The sequence below is a fragment of the Solea senegalensis genome, linkage group LG7 (genome assembly GCF_019176455.1).
Source record: "Solea senegalensis isolate Sse05_10M linkage group LG7, IFAPA_SoseM_1, whole genome shotgun sequence".
Taxonomy (NCBI): domain Eukaryota; kingdom Metazoa; phylum Chordata; class Actinopteri; order Pleuronectiformes; family Soleidae; genus Solea; species Solea senegalensis.
Window position 1 is genome coordinate 25,054,987 of NC_058027.1, and position 19,083 is coordinate 25,074,069.

A 19,083-nucleotide genomic window follows, 5' to 3' on the forward strand; every position below is an offset into this window, starting at 1 on the left:
TGTAAAGGGAACAGCAGCAGCTGTGATTGAATGTGCAGGCAAGTGGTCCAAACAGCTGGCCAGGAAGCACTCGACGGCTCTTTAGGGGGCGCGCGTTTTCAATATCACACAATCGCAGTCACAATCTGAACTGGTATTAATTCTTGTGTTTTATTTATGTAAATGCTGTAATAATATAGATTTCCTTTATACTACCATGAAATGTAGCTCATAACAAAAGTTCGTTTTCAAATAATGAATGTAGAAAGATAATGAAAGTGATCAAATTTGTGGTCTTGTTTCTTTCAACCCGACTTTAAACATGAAGCTGCTTTTTCCGGAAACAGAAAACCCCCCCACGGTAACACAGAGATTTATTGATATACAGCATATGGTACGTACCAATACATTCAGTCTGCGTGGGGTTGGCGATGAAACCTTGGTCACATCTGCAGCGGAAGCTTCCTACTGTGTTCTCACAGCGGCCGTTCTTACACACACCTGGTTTGGCCGTGCACTCGTTCAGATCTGAAACATAAACACACCCCCACATCAATCTACATAAAAGCCTTATTCTAAGACTACAAACGACAAATTATTTTCATTTTAAAGCAATTATACACTAATACAAACATATGTCAGCATAATATACTACTTTTTTTCAAGTAATTAAACTTCACATAATTGACATCATTGAAAAATCTTTAAGCCTGTGAGAAGAACTGATCCAGTCCTATAAAAGCATATGAAGTATATGATGTAATTAATCATTTAATTTTGCTTGTTTTTTGCATTTTACCCAACAAAAGACAGCCCATTGACAAGTGGAAAGGGAACTTGGCTTGTAACCAAATAGTTGCCAGTTCGAGTTCACACCAGCCCCATTGCTCAGTGGCTGCCCACTGCACCTAAGTTTAGTATAAGATTAAGTTAAATGCAGAGAAGAAATTTCCCCTGTGAGAGTGATAATGGACAAATGTATTTATTTAGTTAAAGTTAAATATTCAAAAGTATGGGGTTCTGATTGCTACTGTTGAAACTGGAAATATTCAGCGCACAAACATTCAACCTCCAAATTTCATTACAGTGACAGTTTTCTTTTCTCCTCGGAACATGTCATTATGATTTAAAAACTGATCTATAACAGAGTATATGCTGGTGTTAAAAACAACAACACCATCTGCGTTTACGCTGGTCTCGTGTAAGACTTGCTCTCACTCTTGTTATTCTCTTGGCCATCGGAAAGAAAAAAAACAAAATAAATTGACAATTTAATTTACGATTACAAGTAATTGCGTTATCCCGTATCCAAAACAAAGAGGAAAATAGGCTTCACACAGAATCAATCATGGTCTATTATGACACAACACGATGCTGTTGACAGTGCATGAGTAACACTGACTCGCAACCAGGACAATAAAGTTTGTGTCGCACAAAATGGATGGAAAATTAGAGCATACGGGGTTTTATGACTGCACACGACTCTTACCCATGCAACCCTCTCCACTGGGCAGACGCGTGTATCCAGGGGCACAGATGCACATGTACGTGCCGATCAGATTCTTGCAGGTCATGCCTCTGCTGGCACAGTCGTCGACGCCGTCCTCACACTCGTTCTGATCTGGAGAGACAAGCGGCACACGGTGGGTGAGAGGTCGCGCGAGTGTGAGGGAAATAAATGTGTATGGTGCCGCGGTTAGTGATGTAACGCAGGCGCTCGTGTGCGCGGCCGTTTAATCTAACCCGCTGAGCGCTAATGGCCATGTCGCGGGAGAGTTGGTGGTCTGTTTGGACCTCAGATGTAAACAGTGAAGCTATAGACACTGACGTGTCCCTCCTGTCTCGGGGCGCTTCCCTCCAAATACGCCCGTTGCCATGGCGCCTGCGCTATCTGTGAGTGCGGAGGTGTAAATAGTGACTGGGCCTGTTAAGGTTTACAGAGAGTGTTTAGAGTTGGTCCCAGACGGAGAACCCTTGAGCGTCTCACAGAGGCAGTGTGTTATGTAACTGTGAGGATGGGTTCCAGCGAGTCTCTCCACGAGGGACTTAAGTTTATTTATGACCAACACTTCCCAGTAAATGGACCACGACTGAGGAAAGAGTGTCTGAGTGAGTCTTTTTTTCAGCTGTGGCACCTTTGCACATCCTCTTGTCCTCACGCAGGACGTAGCCCGTCGGACATTTACACTCGTACGAGCCCACCACGTTCACACAGCGGAAGGCACACAGCAGAGGGTTCTGGGCGCATTCGTTGATGTCTGGAAGAGAAGGTACAACAGTGGTATAACAACACGGTGACTAGTGCACACAGAAATGTTATGTAATAGGGATGTGGCTTTAAAGCAGGGGCCCCAAACTCAAAAAGGGCCAGTGAACTTTGAGTCTGGTCAGGAGGGGGCCTGGGGGTCAAGTGAAAGGAGTCCAACAGTTTGGGAAAATGTAACTGTTCAGTGAATTGATACTAATATTGATATTACATATTCATTTTCAGGATGATATTGCACACCATTTCAAAGTAAAGTAGTGTTTGTTTTGATTTGTAGTTTACAAAAAAACAGAACATGCAAAAATGAATCTGTAAATAACAAAGACAGACAGAAATAAACTCACTCAAAACCACCGAGAACCCCGTTAAAATAAATACACTAAATTCAAGTCAATTACACGAGTACTTATTTTCATGTTTTGCAGTGACATCACAGTATAAAAGCAATTTAAGAATTTCAATTGTTGGGACGATACGGTTCTGGTGATTTATTTTGAAGTGCCACAAGGGGGAGCGTACATCATCTTTCCAGGAGAGGTTAATTCATTGGGCCAATTTGATAAAAAAAATTCAGCATGACCAATGATTCATTTATTAGCGTATTATGTGACAAACTGTCACTAAATCTTTATCTGTTCGTACAAAAGTTGAGTTTTTTTGATGACCAAAGATTAAGTTTACACAGTGTTTGTATTTCAAATAAACTGACGTTCGCTGGCGTGCAGACACAAAGACGGATCGCTGACCATGAATGTTGTTTGTTGGGATTAATAATGGTCTTGTTTTAGTATACTATCATTGTCATTTTGGTCAGAATAAATGTAAAATGAAATTCATATTGCCCATAAACTTTTAATAAAATACCTCCCGCCCCCTATCAATGGCCCTTTGACCAAAGCTCCGCCCCCAAATACAGAATTTTTTTTGTAACTTTAGTGACATCTTTTTTTGTAACATTACACTATTGTCTGTAACTGTGCAGACAGACAGCTTTGCTCATTTACATTTTCCTAATAAAAACAGAATAATGAAAGCATATTTAGCACAGGAAATTGTTCCTACCTTCACAGGTCATCATTGCCCCAGGCTCAAAGCCGTCATCACACGCACACTCGAACCCACCGATGACGTTTGTGCACGTGCCGTTGCCACAGGGATTTCCAATTTCACACTCATTCGTGTCTGTGTTGGGGAGAGTTACGCAAAGAAATCATAGCAGTGTTTAAATATAAACTTAAGAGGAACGAGGAGACGTGCAGAAACAGCACAGCCGTGAGAAAAAAAAAAAAACAACCTTCGCATCGAACTCCACTAATATCCAGGCGGTATCCCATGGGACATTCACAGCGGAAAGAGCCGTCTGTGTTGATGCACTGGCCGTTAACACAGGGGTCATTGACACACTCGTCGATATCTGGAATAGGAAGCATCAACAACAGGATAATTACATTCCGAAACTACTACACAGATGCTGGGTTAGAGTTAGACTGGGTCGGCACCCACAGATGGGTCGTGGGAGTTTGGTTTTTTTTAGGGTTCCCCGAACAATTTCATAAACATTTGGAAATTATTTATTTATCAATTCTGGAATCCACTAATCCGTTTTTCACAGGATCTTGACATTGTTTGCATTTGCAAACATTCTTTATATTAAGAGAGAAAATGTAATTTACTAGGATTATTTACGAATTATTACATATTGTTTGAAACTATCAAACAAATATTATTATTATGGAACAAGCTCAATGATGAAATGAAATTGTGTCTCTTTTGGGGTTCAAAAAACATACACAAATAATATTAATGAATTTGTGTATTTTCTCTACATTTCTGATTTTCTCCTTTTTTTCCTTTTCAGCCTATTCCTTTTTCGTTTATAAGCATAACCGTGTGTTGAATGATTTCACTTTATTTTTACTTTTTATATGAATGTAACCGAAATAAAGATATTCAAAATGATATTAAATTTAAATTATGATAGAATAATCATTTATTTCTCCCACAATGGTGAAATTAGACAGTGACATATAAGGCGTTACAAATATAGCTACATTAGTCGCTACGTTATGCATACATTTGCTTTACATTTAATCTGAATTTGATTTATATTGTGATTTGGGTCACAATAGTCTTCAAAAAGTGGGTCCCATAATATAAACTGGTTTAGAAGATACAATATACAATATATTTATATTACAGTATAATAAGTTTTAATACATATTTTAAAACATCTTTTATTGTTTTCTATCCATAAAGAGATGTAAAACCTGGTTCCTTTAACTTTAACAGAGGCAAATCAATCTTTTCTGGCATTTATCGTGATAATTATCGCTATTGACTGTTTAGGAAATTTTGTTTTTGGTCATATCGTCCAGCCCAGTTTTTGGGAAACTGCCGTCTACATATGACAAATGCGATGCGAGGTAAAATATCCTGGATTTAACATTTATCTGCAGAGCTGGCAGGAGAAGTTCTGGAAGACTTTTTGTGGACATGTTCCACAAATTTTTAGAATTTAAGGGAAAATGCCTGTACGTCAGTGCATACCTGAAAGCAATTCCACACTCATACCTTTAGGGTGGTCATCTATCCCCTGCAGATAGCCCTCATTGGGGCAGAGATTACGATAACCCACTGAAAGTCATGAAAATAAAACATTAGATGAATCATTTTGTGTGTGTGTTACCCGACACACTGTACCGTACAGTATGTGAGTCTGTGTGTCTGTGTGAGTGAGAGTAGGAGTTTGTACCTTCTCCTTTGCTGGGGCAGATTTCACAGGGGTCTCCCCAGCCTTGACCTGGCATTACAGTGCAGCAGCACGCAGCCTTGGAGGTGTTCTGAGGCTTTGGAGCCAGGCAGCGGCCACTATCGAACTTGGTGTAGCAGTAGTTCACGCGGATATCTAAAGGAAATGAAAGTAGAATACTTAACGTATCCTAATCATCCACGCACAAAACAGCCACTCTACACATGTACGCAGGGTCGAGGAGACCGTCCTGACCTCTGACCTCTTTCCGACCATGCTTTGAAAACCCTAGAGATGGTTGTGCATGACTACTTCAGGAGATCTCGGCCTGTGTGGCAACCTCCACATTGTGATGCTCGTCTTGACCATGTCTACATGTTTAAATGTTAAAAAGACAACATAGTGAGGATACAATGACGAGTTCAAATAGTTTTACTACACTGCAGTTGCATATTATCACTTGTTTTTATGTTTTCTTTGGTGTCGAGTGTATTCAAGATTGTAGGTCACTGAAGGAAAACAACAGATTATTGTCCCCCACATTAGCTGTTTAAGAACAAGGCCATTCTTAAATAAATGAATCAGGGAAGCTTTATTTTGTAAAAAGTAAAGTTGTGCAGAGAATTTTTTTTTTGGTATTAATCGTGTGGCTTTGTGCTATTGTATTTGCATATTCGGAAAAAACAGTACAAATAAAAAACAAAAAAAAGACAGATGTTCCACTAAAAAAAACTAGCTCTTAAATGTGTTTTGAAAAAAATCAACACTCTGTTTTGTGTGATCTAACTGTAGTGACATATGAAGCTATTATGATACAGTTATATCCAGAATAACACATTTGATTTTTATCTGTAGATACAGGAAATTGGGCAAAACCTACAACAGTAAGACAGTTTTAAATTAAACTGGTGGAGAATCTAGACGCACTGACTCTTCTCGCTGATCAGTCTTTGCCAGTTCCTCTCTCTCTGTCTCTCTGCTTCTGAAGACTCTTATTCCTCCTGGACGACGCAGGCACTTACTTGTAATAAGAAGCATATGGTTGTGCTCTTACGTTTGCACTGGCCTTCACTGAACTCAACACAAATAAGCTTTCTTACCACTGTATATCACACACACACACACACACACACACACAGAGACAAAGGATCACATGCACCCGGGTGCCGCGAGGAGCCGGACGTCACCACCAAGTGCCATGTTACTTTTTTCCTCCATGAAGCTGATTTGTCAGCCTTTCCTCAAAAGAGATTTATGGTGCTTTGTGCACAGCTGTTATGCAAGTGTGTGTGTGTGTGTGTGTGTGAGTGGATTCACATGTGCATCCACACATGCAGATGTCATTCTTACTTTGCAGTTACTCTCTGAAACACAGCACATAATGACAGAGCTGTGCATATAAGAGTGGAATTTATTTGAATCATTGGCAGAATTTGAGACACTTAATAACACACCTAATAATATAATAATGATATGTATATATATACATATTTATATGAAATAATATTAGAGGTCGAACAATGAAACATGTATTGTCACTTTTTAACTTTCTCCAAAGTGAAATATAACTTTTTTTTAATTCAAAACTTACTTAATTTGCTAGTTATTTAGTTACATCTCTCATGTGTCGTCCTAAGACAAAGATTATTTATGTAACGACCTGTTTCATGTACGTAATACTTAGTTTTGGGGCTATAATATAATATAATATAATATAATAGCCCTATAATGAAATGAATAAGATATTTTTGTATTACCTATTGTTATTATTAAGCTGTTGTATGTTTTATCAAATAGAAGAATTTAGAGTCACAGGAGAGGACATGTTTTGGGAACTTGAGCTCCTGCTCCAAGTATTTTAATCTGTTTATTCACTTGATATTTTGCACATTTCCTTTATTGTTATGTTGTCCGTCTGTACATCTGTGTTGTACTGTTGTGACCCCGTGTCTCAATGTGATAAATTGTATAAATAAAGAAATAAAGAAATAAAGAAAACATATCAGCAAAAATAAAATCTGTGTGTCAGCTGCACTGATTTCTCCATAGAAAAACACCAAACTGGTCGACCTCTAAGTATATTTTAATATAATAATAATATAATCGTTTACTAAATTCATCGTCAACTGTTTTGATCATCGATTATTTGAATATTTTCTGGTTTGGGAAAACACCGATCAACATTTTCCGGCCTTTTTCTGACATTTTGTGGATTAAACAAAGAAATTATCTATCGTTGACAGCCTAGTATTTTCCAATTTCATCATAACTAATGTAAAATATTGTGTAATAAGAGCGATTCCAGCTGTGGACAGATGGCGCATATACTTCCCTTCATCCCATCTACCGTACATACTCTCCGTCTTATTCCCGTGTTGACTTTTGTGTGTCACTGTTATTCTAGAGCCTCGTCACGGCCAAATGTGACTTGTAATTTGTTTTCTTACAAAGCAGCGAGCGGCCTCACTCATTCATCGCTCACTCCTCTTAGACTGGAGAGAGCTGCGGCCAAGCCCAGCGGACACTGAGCGAGAAGCAGCAGAGACGACACCCCCGGGTCAGATCAGCGGCCTATCACAGGGAACGACACACAGAGACAAGCATGCATTCACGCTCACGTACCCTATGGGCCATTTAGAGACCTCCAATTAAACCGAAGCCCAATCTGCACGTCTTTGGACCGGAGTACAAAGCGTACGAGGAGAAAAGCCACACAGACCGAGAAAACCTTCTCGCCGTGAGGCACCAGTGCTAACCACCTTCTTGTAAATACAATGGAGCTGGTATGTAGCACAAACACAGAATGATCCAGACAAAAAAGTCCCCTTTTCTTACACTCAAAAACGACTATAAAGAAGACACGCACTTCAATGCACTTAGGGTTTGTTTTGCAGCTACAGCAAACAACACCATGGCTCTGTAGCGAGCATGATTGTCAGCTTCAGAGTTCTGTTTTCCGCCGTTTGTGAAAAGAGACGCTGACCGATCACAGGTCAGATGAGATGGAGAGGGTCTGATTCGCTGTTCTTCTAAACGAAGACGGACATAAATGTTAAATTGTTTGTTATCAATCGGTAAATGTGACCCTTCAAGGTCGAATCCACGCCGATCCGTGATATTAATGAAGTGGTGCTTTCTGTTGTTAGCAGCAGGGATGTGCAGCACTAATAAATGTATAAAGACATTTTATCCGTGTATGAAATTGTGTGTATTTTCCTTATTTATTATCTGTAAAGTGTATTTGGGCACCTTTAAAAGCACTACTTCAATTAAATAATAACATTATTTGTCGGGTAATCCTGACTAGTGAAGAGCATTTTTAGAAACAAGTGCAAAGCCAACAAAAAAGAGAGTTGGAAATTAAAGGCAATAAAACTTCAGTGTCAGTTTGCGTAAAGCTGCTCAAAGATGCAGGGATTGCCTCAGAACTGAGGTTATCTGCTTGAGGTCATCTGGTGGGAGGAGCTCAGGACCGAGGGCCACGATCCCAAACACTGTTTGTCTCTAATGATCCGGGATTCTTAGAAATGTGATAAGACAAACAATACTCCTCTAATAATGAAGGAGTGGCTATTTGGGGGAAAAAAACAACAACATTCTTAACAAAAACAAGTATTTTCTCAGTGGGACAGTGTTAATATTTTTCTAAAAAAACTCTATTTTGTTGCTCGCTCTCCACCCAGCTCCTCCTGTTTATCCCCCCCCCCGACCCTCGGGGCTCTTCTGACACCAGGGGAGAAAAGTAAAGCCCAAACAGTACAACTGCACTGCCTCACACTGAAGTGATGATGTCATCACTTCAGTGTTTGGAAGGGGGAACACCCTAACAGAGGGCTCAGCATGCACCCACCCAAGCCGGAGACACACACACACACACATCGAGTACATACACACACGCACGCACACAACACACACACAAGTCAGGGAATGGAAAAGTGATTTGTTCAGAGCTACACTTGGCCTTGTTGAGGAGGAGAAAGCACCAGCAGCAGCAGAACCACCCTGAACACAGAGTGCTATCATGAAAGAGCAGAGAGAGCTGACACCACTGACTCTCTGTGGAGTCATTTACTCATTGACTCATTCTGGGAGCCCTAAAACTTCAAGAAGTTTGGAAATCGGGGATTGAAAAGAAAAACCCCTCGAAATGCCACCCTTGCTTTCTTGTGAACACAACCAATATGCAACGTGTGAGGAAACGATGATGTCATAGCCCCGCCTCTCTCGCGCCCTCGCTCTTACATGCGCTGACACCATCTCCGTCGTCAGCTTCTGACAGCGTCGCACGCAGGCTTGGCATTGTATACTTGGCTTACATGTTTATATGAGTCTTTTGGGGTTTTGTGTTTATGAAGACATTTCTTGAAATGATGCTTTGCTTACTTTTTAAGAACAAAAAGGAAAAAGATCGTTAAAAAAAGGAAAAGTTTCTGTGTGAATAAGGCCTTATAGCCACTCATTTTATCTCTTAGTGAGGACACAGCATAGAAATAATGCATTCCCTAACCCCTTATCCTAGCCTCAACCGCTAATTCTAACACTAACCCTAAAACCCAAGTCTTAAAATAAACATAGACAGTACTTTTTTTTTACGGTGGAGACAGAAAGTGAGGTGCAGCCAACTTTCACAAAATGCCCTCACTTCCTGAGAACCAAATTTCTTGGTTCTCACATAAATGTATGTTCACGTACACACACACACGTGTACACGCACACATGCTACACAATTACCTAAACATCTGCGTCCGGAAGCAGAGAGCTGGAAACCCTCAGGACACAAGCAGATGAAGCTTCCCTCGGTGTTCGAGCAGGTTCCAAATGTACAGATCTCAGGCGACTGGGAGCACTCGTCAATATCTGACACACACACACACAAAGAGGAGTTAGATTAGCCTCATTATTAACAGACTGACATATTTCCTAAACAGGTCATTCAGTCCTAACGTGTACCATCAGAGGGCCATTCTTCTGTGATTCATCCAGAACCTATTTTTCCTTGAACTACCGTTTCAAGGCTTCACGGATGAAGTCACGCCAGCACATCATGGCCTATCAAAAATGTGATAAAACGCAGCGTAATCTAACTAATGGGTGGCTGCATGGAGGCGGTCACCGCCGATGACCAGCTGCTGCTGCTGCTGCTGTTGTTAGCGATGTTGAGAAATGAGCGCATTTACTTCGCTGCTTCCAGGAATGAGCACAAAGCAGGAATGTGTTGAAATCCGCTGAATATCTCTTCATCAGCTCACTGTGTAAACAAACCCAAGTGTTCTGGCTTGAACCCACTCCCATGTGTTAAAGGGGAAAGAGGGGTAACTGAGAAGAAGGAGAAGTGGTCGATTGTGTAGCATCTGACCATCAACTCATCACCGTCGTTCGTAAGAAGAAGGAAGCCTGACAAAAACGACAATTCTCTTGTTGCTTTTCCTGTAAGAGGCTGTCGATTATGGAATTAGCCCCATTTCATCAAATGAAATCAAATCAATTTAACATAAACAAGAATCTTCTCTGAAGGTTAAATGTTGGCTCAAAGCAAATCAGAGCTACACATTTCAGCTAAACGTATTTGTTATAACTGTTGTACAGTGTTATGTGTGCTGTTTTATATGTGTTTTTATTGTGTAATAGAAAGAAATAGAATATAATTTGATCAAAATAGGGCTAGCTACCGAGCTACCTAGCTAGCTAGGCAGCCGCTTGTGTCCAAGCAGTGGATCCATATCAGATCCTTTAGCTGATTATAGCTATTGCTAGTGTGCAACTCTTGTCCTTAGTTGGGCTTTTACATTAACATTATAATGATCAAACATATTAAAACTACACTAAAACACCGAACTACATGCTAAAATTACATAACACATTATGTAGTTTACATATAAAAGCCCAGCTAGGCACTGGAGTTGCAAATTAGCAATTGCTATGACATAAAATATAGAATGTCAAATTCACTCATGGGTGCAAATATTGTATTCAATTACCATTTTAAATTTTTCGTTATTCCTGATATAAAAAGGAGTATCTTTCAGCTGCTTTACCTTCACACGTTTCCTCGTGGAGATAGTAGCCAGGTGGACAGATACACCGGTAGGAGCCGTCCAGATTCAGGCAAGTTCCTGCACCACAGGTGCCTGGATGCACTGCACATTCATTAATATCTGAGGAATGAAGGAGATACACTATATGAGGACATGCACCCTTTTAAAGAGCAAACATAGTATATAATACTAAAGATAAACATGAATAAAACTTGAAATCATTGTGTCATGTCCTTACCTACACACACTCGGCCATCCAGAGACAGTTCATAGCCGTCGTGGCACACGCAGAAGAAAGTGCCCAGTGTGTTTATACACTGCCCGTGTCGACACAGGCCCCTCTGCGTCGAACACTCGTCGACATCTGGACAACACACAAAACACGACAATATGAAGGCCATAAAAGACCAATGCTTTTAGAGCAGCTCTGATTCCAGAGCTCAGTCCTCTGCTTATTTTTTTCTACAGACTTCTCAGAAAAATCTTCAAAGAACCAGGTCGATCAACTACAGCACAATCTGTGACCATGAAACTGATTTGGAGCTCAGAAAAATGACAAAAGTACACTTGTGAAAAAATAATCCATTTTCAATTACTTTCAGCACACCTCTTGAAATCCATAGCGTTAATAAACTGTAACACTGTAATACATTGTAGTTTGTGTCTTGTATGTATTTACATGGACAGAATATTGTCCTTGCAACTTGTTACAAAGGGAAATCATGGCTGCTCTGTGGTGAACACAACAACATGATTCCCCCACTTTTGTGTTTGTCGCTACCCAACCCATACCAGAAACCAAATTTGTTCTATAAATGTGCAAAGTGCAGCTACTTCCTGTCAAACCAGGCAAATTTAAAGAAAATAATGTTATATTTATACCCCAACATTAGGGTTTGGGGTATAAACATCAGGTCGTGACAGTGGTAAAAACATTGTGATAACAGATTTTACTAATCAGAAACATTGTAATTGCATCTGAGGATTGTCACAAAATCTCTCCTTCCAAAATCTTTAGAATCCACAGATGTGTACGCACCTATGCAGTCACCGTTGTGTGAGTTCTGAAAGCCGGGGTAACAGAGACAATTGTAGGAGCCCACGGTGTTCTTGCAGGTCCCGTTTCCACAGGGCTGCCGCTCACACTCGTCCACGTCTGAAACCAGGCAAAAACACGATCACAATTCTACTTTAAAACCGTGATCACGCGACTTGAGTAAAACTGGGGAGACTGAGGGAACCTGAAAGGAACCAACGAAGCTTACCGACACACATCGACTGGTCCCGCGTTGTTTTGAAGCCGTTGGGGCAGATGCAGCGATAGCTGCCCAGCGTGTCGATGCACTGACCGGGATTACACACAGCAGGGTTCTCATTGCATTCGTTTCGGTCTGAGCAAAGAGGAGAAACAGCTTTGTGAGAATCAGAATGAAACTACACAAGTTAGGTCCACACAAAATCATCGGCTGTGTACAGGAGATGGCGACATCATCATTGGAAATCTATGGTTTGATGCACCCCTGCATGAAATGTACAGTCCCACTAATTTGGCAACAGTCAGAACAGTATTTTTGGCTTCAACACCTAAGCCTCAAAATGTCTGTCTGGACTTTTTGATTATTTTTTTCTTATTTTAACCATAAAACGGCCAGAAATGTCCTGTGAGTAAGTGCTTTTGCCCAGTTTTCCAGAATAACTTTCAACGTCTGGCAGTTATTTACAATTTACTTACGTTACAATCGTGTATTATCAATTTAGGAAGAAGAAAAACAAAAAGTTTTACTTAAAAACAAAAGAAAACACTGTAGTTGTACATGAACACCAGATTTTTACAAACAGTATAAAACATATTTAAAATAAAATATTTTGACTTTTTGTCTCAATGTCCAAAAACAGGCCATAAATGGAAACTGTGAATGGGCGTTTTTCCCCACTTTTTCCCTTTCTGGCAACAAAGACACCAGTTTCTTGCAACAGCACGAATGAAATGACTGTAATAACCACATGTTGGCTTTCACGGTCATCTTCTCAGCTTTCAGAAACCGTTGGAAGTTTTCCGATAGCACGTCGCTTAATTGCGGTAATGTCTGCGATACATATACACATGCTGATATTCTTGCATTACCAGCCAATAATCTTACTACATGCTTAAGACATTTTTGTCATTTTTAAGACAGATATACGGCGAGTATACGATACACTTTTCTCCTTCATCCACGTATCAACAACCAAACTCCACCTAACTTCACCTCAAGACTGAATGATTTAGGTTCTTCTCCACTTTTGTCTATTTTCAACTTATAATAATTAATCACAGGAGTACCTTAAGCTTAACTGAAAAATATAAGGTAGTTCTGCACTTAAATATTATGCTGGGAAATCTAAAATCTGTAGAGATTCAAACCATCTCTTACATGACTCTATAAAATCGTGTATGTGACAATGACAACTTCACTATTTAGATGATTACTATGGGTGGCCAGCCACAAACAATCACTAATAGGACTGGGAAAACATTGTTATTTAATTAAAGTAAAAAAAAAATGTTAATTCACATTGTGCTTTGCAGCAACATTAAAAACAAAGTTAAACCAGTGTAATTATTCCATCATCTCCACAGTCACAGCCTCACTCACGCGGGAGTCTGACCTTGTTTTGTTCGTAGGATTGACATAAAAAGCGTGGAGAAAAACAGGATGTTGATTTAACATTTACTTATTGGTGAGGACTTGCCAGACTGACAGCGACATGCTTCAGATATACTGCAGCACATGTTCAACAGCTTGACACATGCTACACATTTACTCTTCCTTAATAACAAGCCCACCATGAAGATCCGACCCCCCCCCCACCTCCGCCTCAACTGTCACTGTGCTGTCTTCACTGCTTCATCTTTGGAAGACGCTGTATATATAGGAGTTTGAGACAAAAGGTGCTGAAAACACTTAAGTCTCTGTAGCTGTCTGTCCACTTGTCTCACATTAGCCAGAAGCGCCATAGATTGTAAAACCTTCGTTCTAGCCCTAAACTATTTACAGTCCATCTCCTCTAAAAAGACTGTTGTTTCCATTTAATTAAATTTATATTTTATCATAATACACAGCAGTGATTTCTAGATTTTTCCAAATTAATTTACACTACTAAACATCTTGGAAATTATTCGTATACCAATTCAAAATAATATTAGATGTTACAGTTATGGCTGTGAATTCGTCGCTAAACACATTTGCCCTTGTCATGGTTTACTCTGTGATCTGGGTTTGTCATCTATAAAAAGTAGGATGTTTTTGGAAACACTCATATACGGAGCACCGCAAGGCTCTGTCCTTGATCCTCTACTTTTCTTTGTTTATATTATACATCTAAGCCAAATTATTCACTTAAGGAGGCAATTTTCACTGCTATGCTGATGATGCATGAGCTGCTAACTTATAAAAAGTAAGATCTAGAGCTGCTTTTGGTGCTACATCAGTAAAACATTTGACTTTTAGAAAGAAGATGTCTAAGCTGTCATAACTAGCCCCATCCTGTTCCATCCTGTAATACAGCTTTGTACCTAAAGAGGCGTTAATGAGTCGTAGTGTGAAAGCATTATAGCACCATTAAGTAGAGTAGGCATCCCAGAGAAGTTAGAGCCTTTCTCAGTGTTGTCTTTTGGCTGTTTCCTCGAATATTTCCTCCAATCCAGCTCAATGTTTCCCTGTTTTTGTGGTTCCTAATCCATATTAAGGTAATTATTCAGTAACCCCCCCCGCGCAGCCTTACCTAGACATTGTCCAGTGGGAGTGAAGCGATATCCGGCTTTACACTCGCATCGGTAGCTTCCCGGCATGTTCAGACAGGCTGCGTTCTGCTGGCAAACGGGTCCGTTCTGACATTCGTCAATATCTAACAACGACAGGGGCAGACACGTTCAAAGAGATTTACAAAGAATGTAAGAAAGAAAAAAAGGATTAACACAAGTCAGGAGGAATTCACAGCATGTTGCGCTCACCAACACCTCCGAGCCTTACCTTCACAAATCAGCAGCTTGTCATTGTAGATAAATCCCATGGGGCACTCGCACCTGAAGCTGCCAATCAGGTTGATGCAGACTCCGTTCTCACAGACTCCTGGGATTTCCCGGCACTCATCGATATCTAAAGCACAAGATTAGACCAATACAATCTTATCTTAATGTCAATTAATGACATGCCGAGTCTGGAAAAACTCTAAGATGTGGTCTGTTTGCTGAGGATATCAATATTTTCTTCTGCGAGGAGAATTTATAGGTGCTTTATTATGTTAATTTTATCACAGAAGAGACTAAATGACCTCCACAGTTGGGCAGATCGGTATCGGTTAAATCACTGTAGATAATTAACTGTTCATTTAACTTAATAAATCCACAGTGAAATAGGGGTAGGAGTTTATAGGCATATACTTGGTTCTTTGTTTGTCCATTCTTTTACATGTATACTGATGGTTTTCTGTGTTTTCTACATTCTGAGTACATGAATTAAATCAATACAAATCAACCACTGTTAGGGCACATAATCTCACCTGTGACTCGTCCTGTTGTGATGTCAATGTAATATCCTGGTACCTCGCTGCCACACAGCTCTGCAAAGTCATCTGTGTGACGGAAAAAGGCAACACACACAGTTTATTCTTTCATTTTCTGACCTTATGTGTCGTAGTCGTGCGATTGGGCGATTGTGTGCGTGAGAGCGCACCAGTGCTGGGCACGGGACACTGTTCACATGGCTTGTTCCATGCACGGCCAATATTGTAGGAGCAGCAGCACATCTTTTTGGTCATGTTGAAGGTCAGCTCGCCGTCGCACGTCCTGTTGTCAGAGTAAAAGTTTCTGTAGCAGTAGCTTTTCCTCATGTCTGTGTGTGAGAGACAGAGGGTTAATGGACAACTCTCAGCACATGACATGTTTTTTGCTGTATTGCTGTTTTGCCGTCACTGCCACTGTAAGACGTACCCATGCAGTTGTTCCCGCCGTTGACCTGCATGTAGTCCACAGGACAAATGCAGGTGTAGTTCCCGATGGTGTTGTAACACTTGCCTGGGCCACAGATACCTGGTCTTTCACACTCATTGATGTCTGCACATGCAGAGAGATGAAGGGAATGAAAGAAAGAAAGAAAGAAAGAACGTCATTATTTGAACTGAAGAACAAGTATCTACAAAGCATTATGGTCCACATCTTGATAGATAGATGGCAAAGTATGGGAATTCATTCTTCTTTTTCACCTCAACTTCATAGCTTTTGTCATTTATTGACTCTAGTTGATTTAATATAGTAGTAATATGGCTGCAATAAAAAAAAAAAATCCATTGGTAGCATTTTCTCAATGTGGTTGCAAAGAAGAAGAAGAGAGCTGCTGTGTGAGAAGATCAGTCCGGTGTTAAATGAAATGTACGGACAGGCAAAGGGGTGAAAATTCTTGGTAAAAGAATTGATCTCACAGGGTGAATGGATCCTTGAAGGGGTAGATGTGGGCAGATCCTTGCGCGAGGAGATCTAGCCCACATTTGGGATGTGAAGGACACACAACTATGTGCAGATTCTTGGACAGAAAATGCAACTATGCTTGGTTGGGATGAGAGTATTTCACAACCAAAGACATTAGGCAGTACTGCCACTCCTTCATAACAGTGGTTATCACAGGTTTTACACCTGAGAAAAAGATCTGGAAGTAACACCATTATCGGCAACGTTAAAACACGATAAGGTGACTCTAATTATTATTATTTATTTTATTTATTTTAAATTCCTCAGCTCCACTCCGATCACATACCCTGGTATACACAGTAGAACAGTAGTTCTGATTTTTACACATGCTACATTGTATTGTCAGGTAACGTTTACATTATTAGGTGGAGCCAGACACAAGGTAACACTTCACAGGTAGCTTTTTACTGCGTCTTCTATTTACATCCGTTTAATAGCGTTCTCTAACAACATGACCAACACATGGCATTTGTGCCGTTTGACCCGGCTAACAGCTGGACCGACGATTAACTAGATACATAGTGAACGTGCAGTCCTGGACTTCACAGAGATGACACCCGACTTTGTTCATCTGGCCAACAAACACATGCTAATTAAAATGCCGCCAGCCACATGTCACTGTCTAACCATCCGCCCCCACCTCTTCTCTTCTCTCCTCTCTGTTCCCATTTCTCTTTTCTTGACTCCATTCTTATTTATCCCCCCCGCCCCACAAACCCACCCATCCAAGTCTCTCCCTCCCTTTTGTCATCTCTGCCCTGTCGACAGGAGACTCAGTGTACTTCCCCGAGGAAAGGGCTGACCACATCTGAGCCTCGCTCCTCTGGACAGAGTTATGTGTTCAGAAGTCTCATCAACATCACCGCGCTCTGTTGCTTTAGCAACGGAGCGTACACATGTCGAGCTAAAATGAACTGCAGAGTTGTCGACGGGACAAAGAGTTCAATATTTCTTTGTCTCGGAGCTTCTCTCTTTCCATGTGTTGCCACTGAACGAAAGGCCCTCGACTGCTGGACTCAATTTCCTTCCCGGTGAAAAAGATCCCACGGCAAGAACGAGAGAGGACCGACGGACTGGGTCACTGGTGGGGCTACAGAGGGAATCCACGTGTGTCTACATACAGTACCTTCGCAGACCCTGGTGTCTGGGTTGAGGGCAAAGCCTCGAGGGCATTCGCAGTGGAAGCTGCCGAAGGTGTTGATGCACCGTCCGCCCTGGCATACGCCTGGCAATTCTTGGCACTCATTGATGTCTGCCGAAGACACAAAAGGGAACGTTCAAAACACTGGCATTGACAATTTAAGTAACTGTGGACGGGGCCACCGCACACAAACACAAACGCGTGACGGCATGCGGTTTTTCCTGACCTTCCAAGTTGACAGTGATTGGGTTCGGTCTGAAACCTTCTCCTCCGGGACACAGTGTCTTGTACTCAGCTGTAACACAACACAAAGTCACATTAACCAACAGCCGTGGAGAGTCTGGTCAGTGAGCTGTTTCCTGTCTCTCTCTGTTCTGCCTTTTTTTTTCCCCCCGATGAGCTAGTTCACAACTCTAGGAGTTATCCACAGAGCCCAGTGGACCGGACATGGCTGCAGCTTCTCAGAGGCAAGCATTTCCTTGAGCTGAGTCATTCCCTGTAATGTTTTGAACCATCTGTTGGTAATTTCCAAGTAAGCTGCACAGAGCTGTCTCATCTTCACCAGTGACAACAATTACAGCAAACGCATACTCTTTGCATGAGCAGGCAGCGTCTCACATGTATGTTGGCAGAGCGGCGAGTTAATTGGACCTGGTTTACATTTTGGTGTATTGTTCGTGATTTTTCCACGTTATTTATAGTTTCATAGGTAATAAAAAACAGTTCAACCTCTCAAGGGCAACAGGTGCCAAATGAAATAAAACACACTAATAGATGGATTTTACAGGGTTGTTGATCAGAACCAGACACTCTGTTCAGATTTTTGCCAGCGAGTCACATTCAAATCTAGTTTTTCAGCTACTTTAAGGCACAGAGTCTTTGATTCTTTCTACTTATTCACAGATGGAGGGCCGTGTGAAACCAAACTCTGCTACTTAAGCAGAAAAAACCTTGTCACGAACAAGAAAACACATAACAAACTTTGCGTTTTATTATCCATTTTGTATTTTAGTATATTGTTTTCTCAATTTTTATTATTATGCAATCTGACTCTCATTTGTAAATGTTTTTGTTTTCAATGGTAATAACATCCTTTTTCATTTTGTATTGTTTTGCCTGACAGTTTTCCCTGTTAATATCATCATTTCAACTAATGTCTAACTCAGAGATGTCAAACTGGTGGGCCGCGGGCCACATGTAGCCCGATATAATGAAAACACGGACCGCGACCTCCTCTTTCTTTAAACACAGCCCATGTGGCTGAGGCACAGCTGCCAGAGAGGTGAAATAAATACAGACAGAATATAATGCTAAGCAATATTTTTATAATAGTAATAGTAAGACATTTGCTAGTAATTACCATTTTATTAAATGCATTACATTCAACATTAAATGACCTATATACAT

At 40.7% G+C, this 19,083-nt stretch overlaps 1 protein-coding gene across 2 annotated transcripts in view; it reads right to left on the reverse strand.

Moving 5' to 3' along the window:
- fbn1 (fibrillin 1) overlaps window positions 1–19,083 on the reverse strand; it is an 86,674-nt gene that overhangs the window by 12,582 nt on the left and 55,009 nt on the right. For both annotated transcript variants that reach the window (XM_044029492.1, XM_044029491.1), the window contains exons 39-57: window positions 17,903–17,971; window positions 17,662–17,787; window positions 16,002–16,124; window positions 15,745–15,903; window positions 15,572–15,643; window positions 15,043–15,168; window positions 14,795–14,917; window positions 12,295–12,420; window positions 12,069–12,185; window positions 11,268–11,393; window positions 11,030–11,149; window positions 9,726–9,851; window positions 4,998–5,150; window positions 4,817–4,879; window positions 3,540–3,659; window positions 3,308–3,427; window positions 2,115–2,237; window positions 1,469–1,600; window positions 382–507 (exon numbers count right to left, since the gene is read on the reverse strand). In XM_044029492.1, coding sequence (XP_043885427.1) covers window positions 382–507; window positions 1,469–1,600; window positions 2,115–2,237; window positions 3,308–3,427; window positions 3,540–3,659; window positions 4,817–4,879; window positions 4,998–5,150; window positions 9,726–9,851; window positions 11,030–11,149; window positions 11,268–11,393; window positions 12,069–12,185; window positions 12,295–12,420; window positions 14,795–14,917; window positions 15,043–15,168; window positions 15,572–15,643; window positions 15,745–15,903; window positions 16,002–16,124; window positions 17,662–17,787; window positions 17,903–17,971 — 2,250 coding nt within the window. The remainder of the gene's footprint in view (window positions 1–381; window positions 508–1,468; window positions 1,601–2,114; window positions 2,238–3,307; window positions 3,428–3,539; window positions 3,660–4,816; window positions 4,880–4,997; window positions 5,151–9,725; window positions 9,852–11,029; window positions 11,150–11,267; window positions 11,394–12,068; window positions 12,186–12,294; window positions 12,421–14,794; window positions 14,918–15,042; window positions 15,169–15,571; window positions 15,644–15,744; window positions 15,904–16,001; window positions 16,125–17,661; window positions 17,788–17,902; window positions 17,972–19,083) is intronic.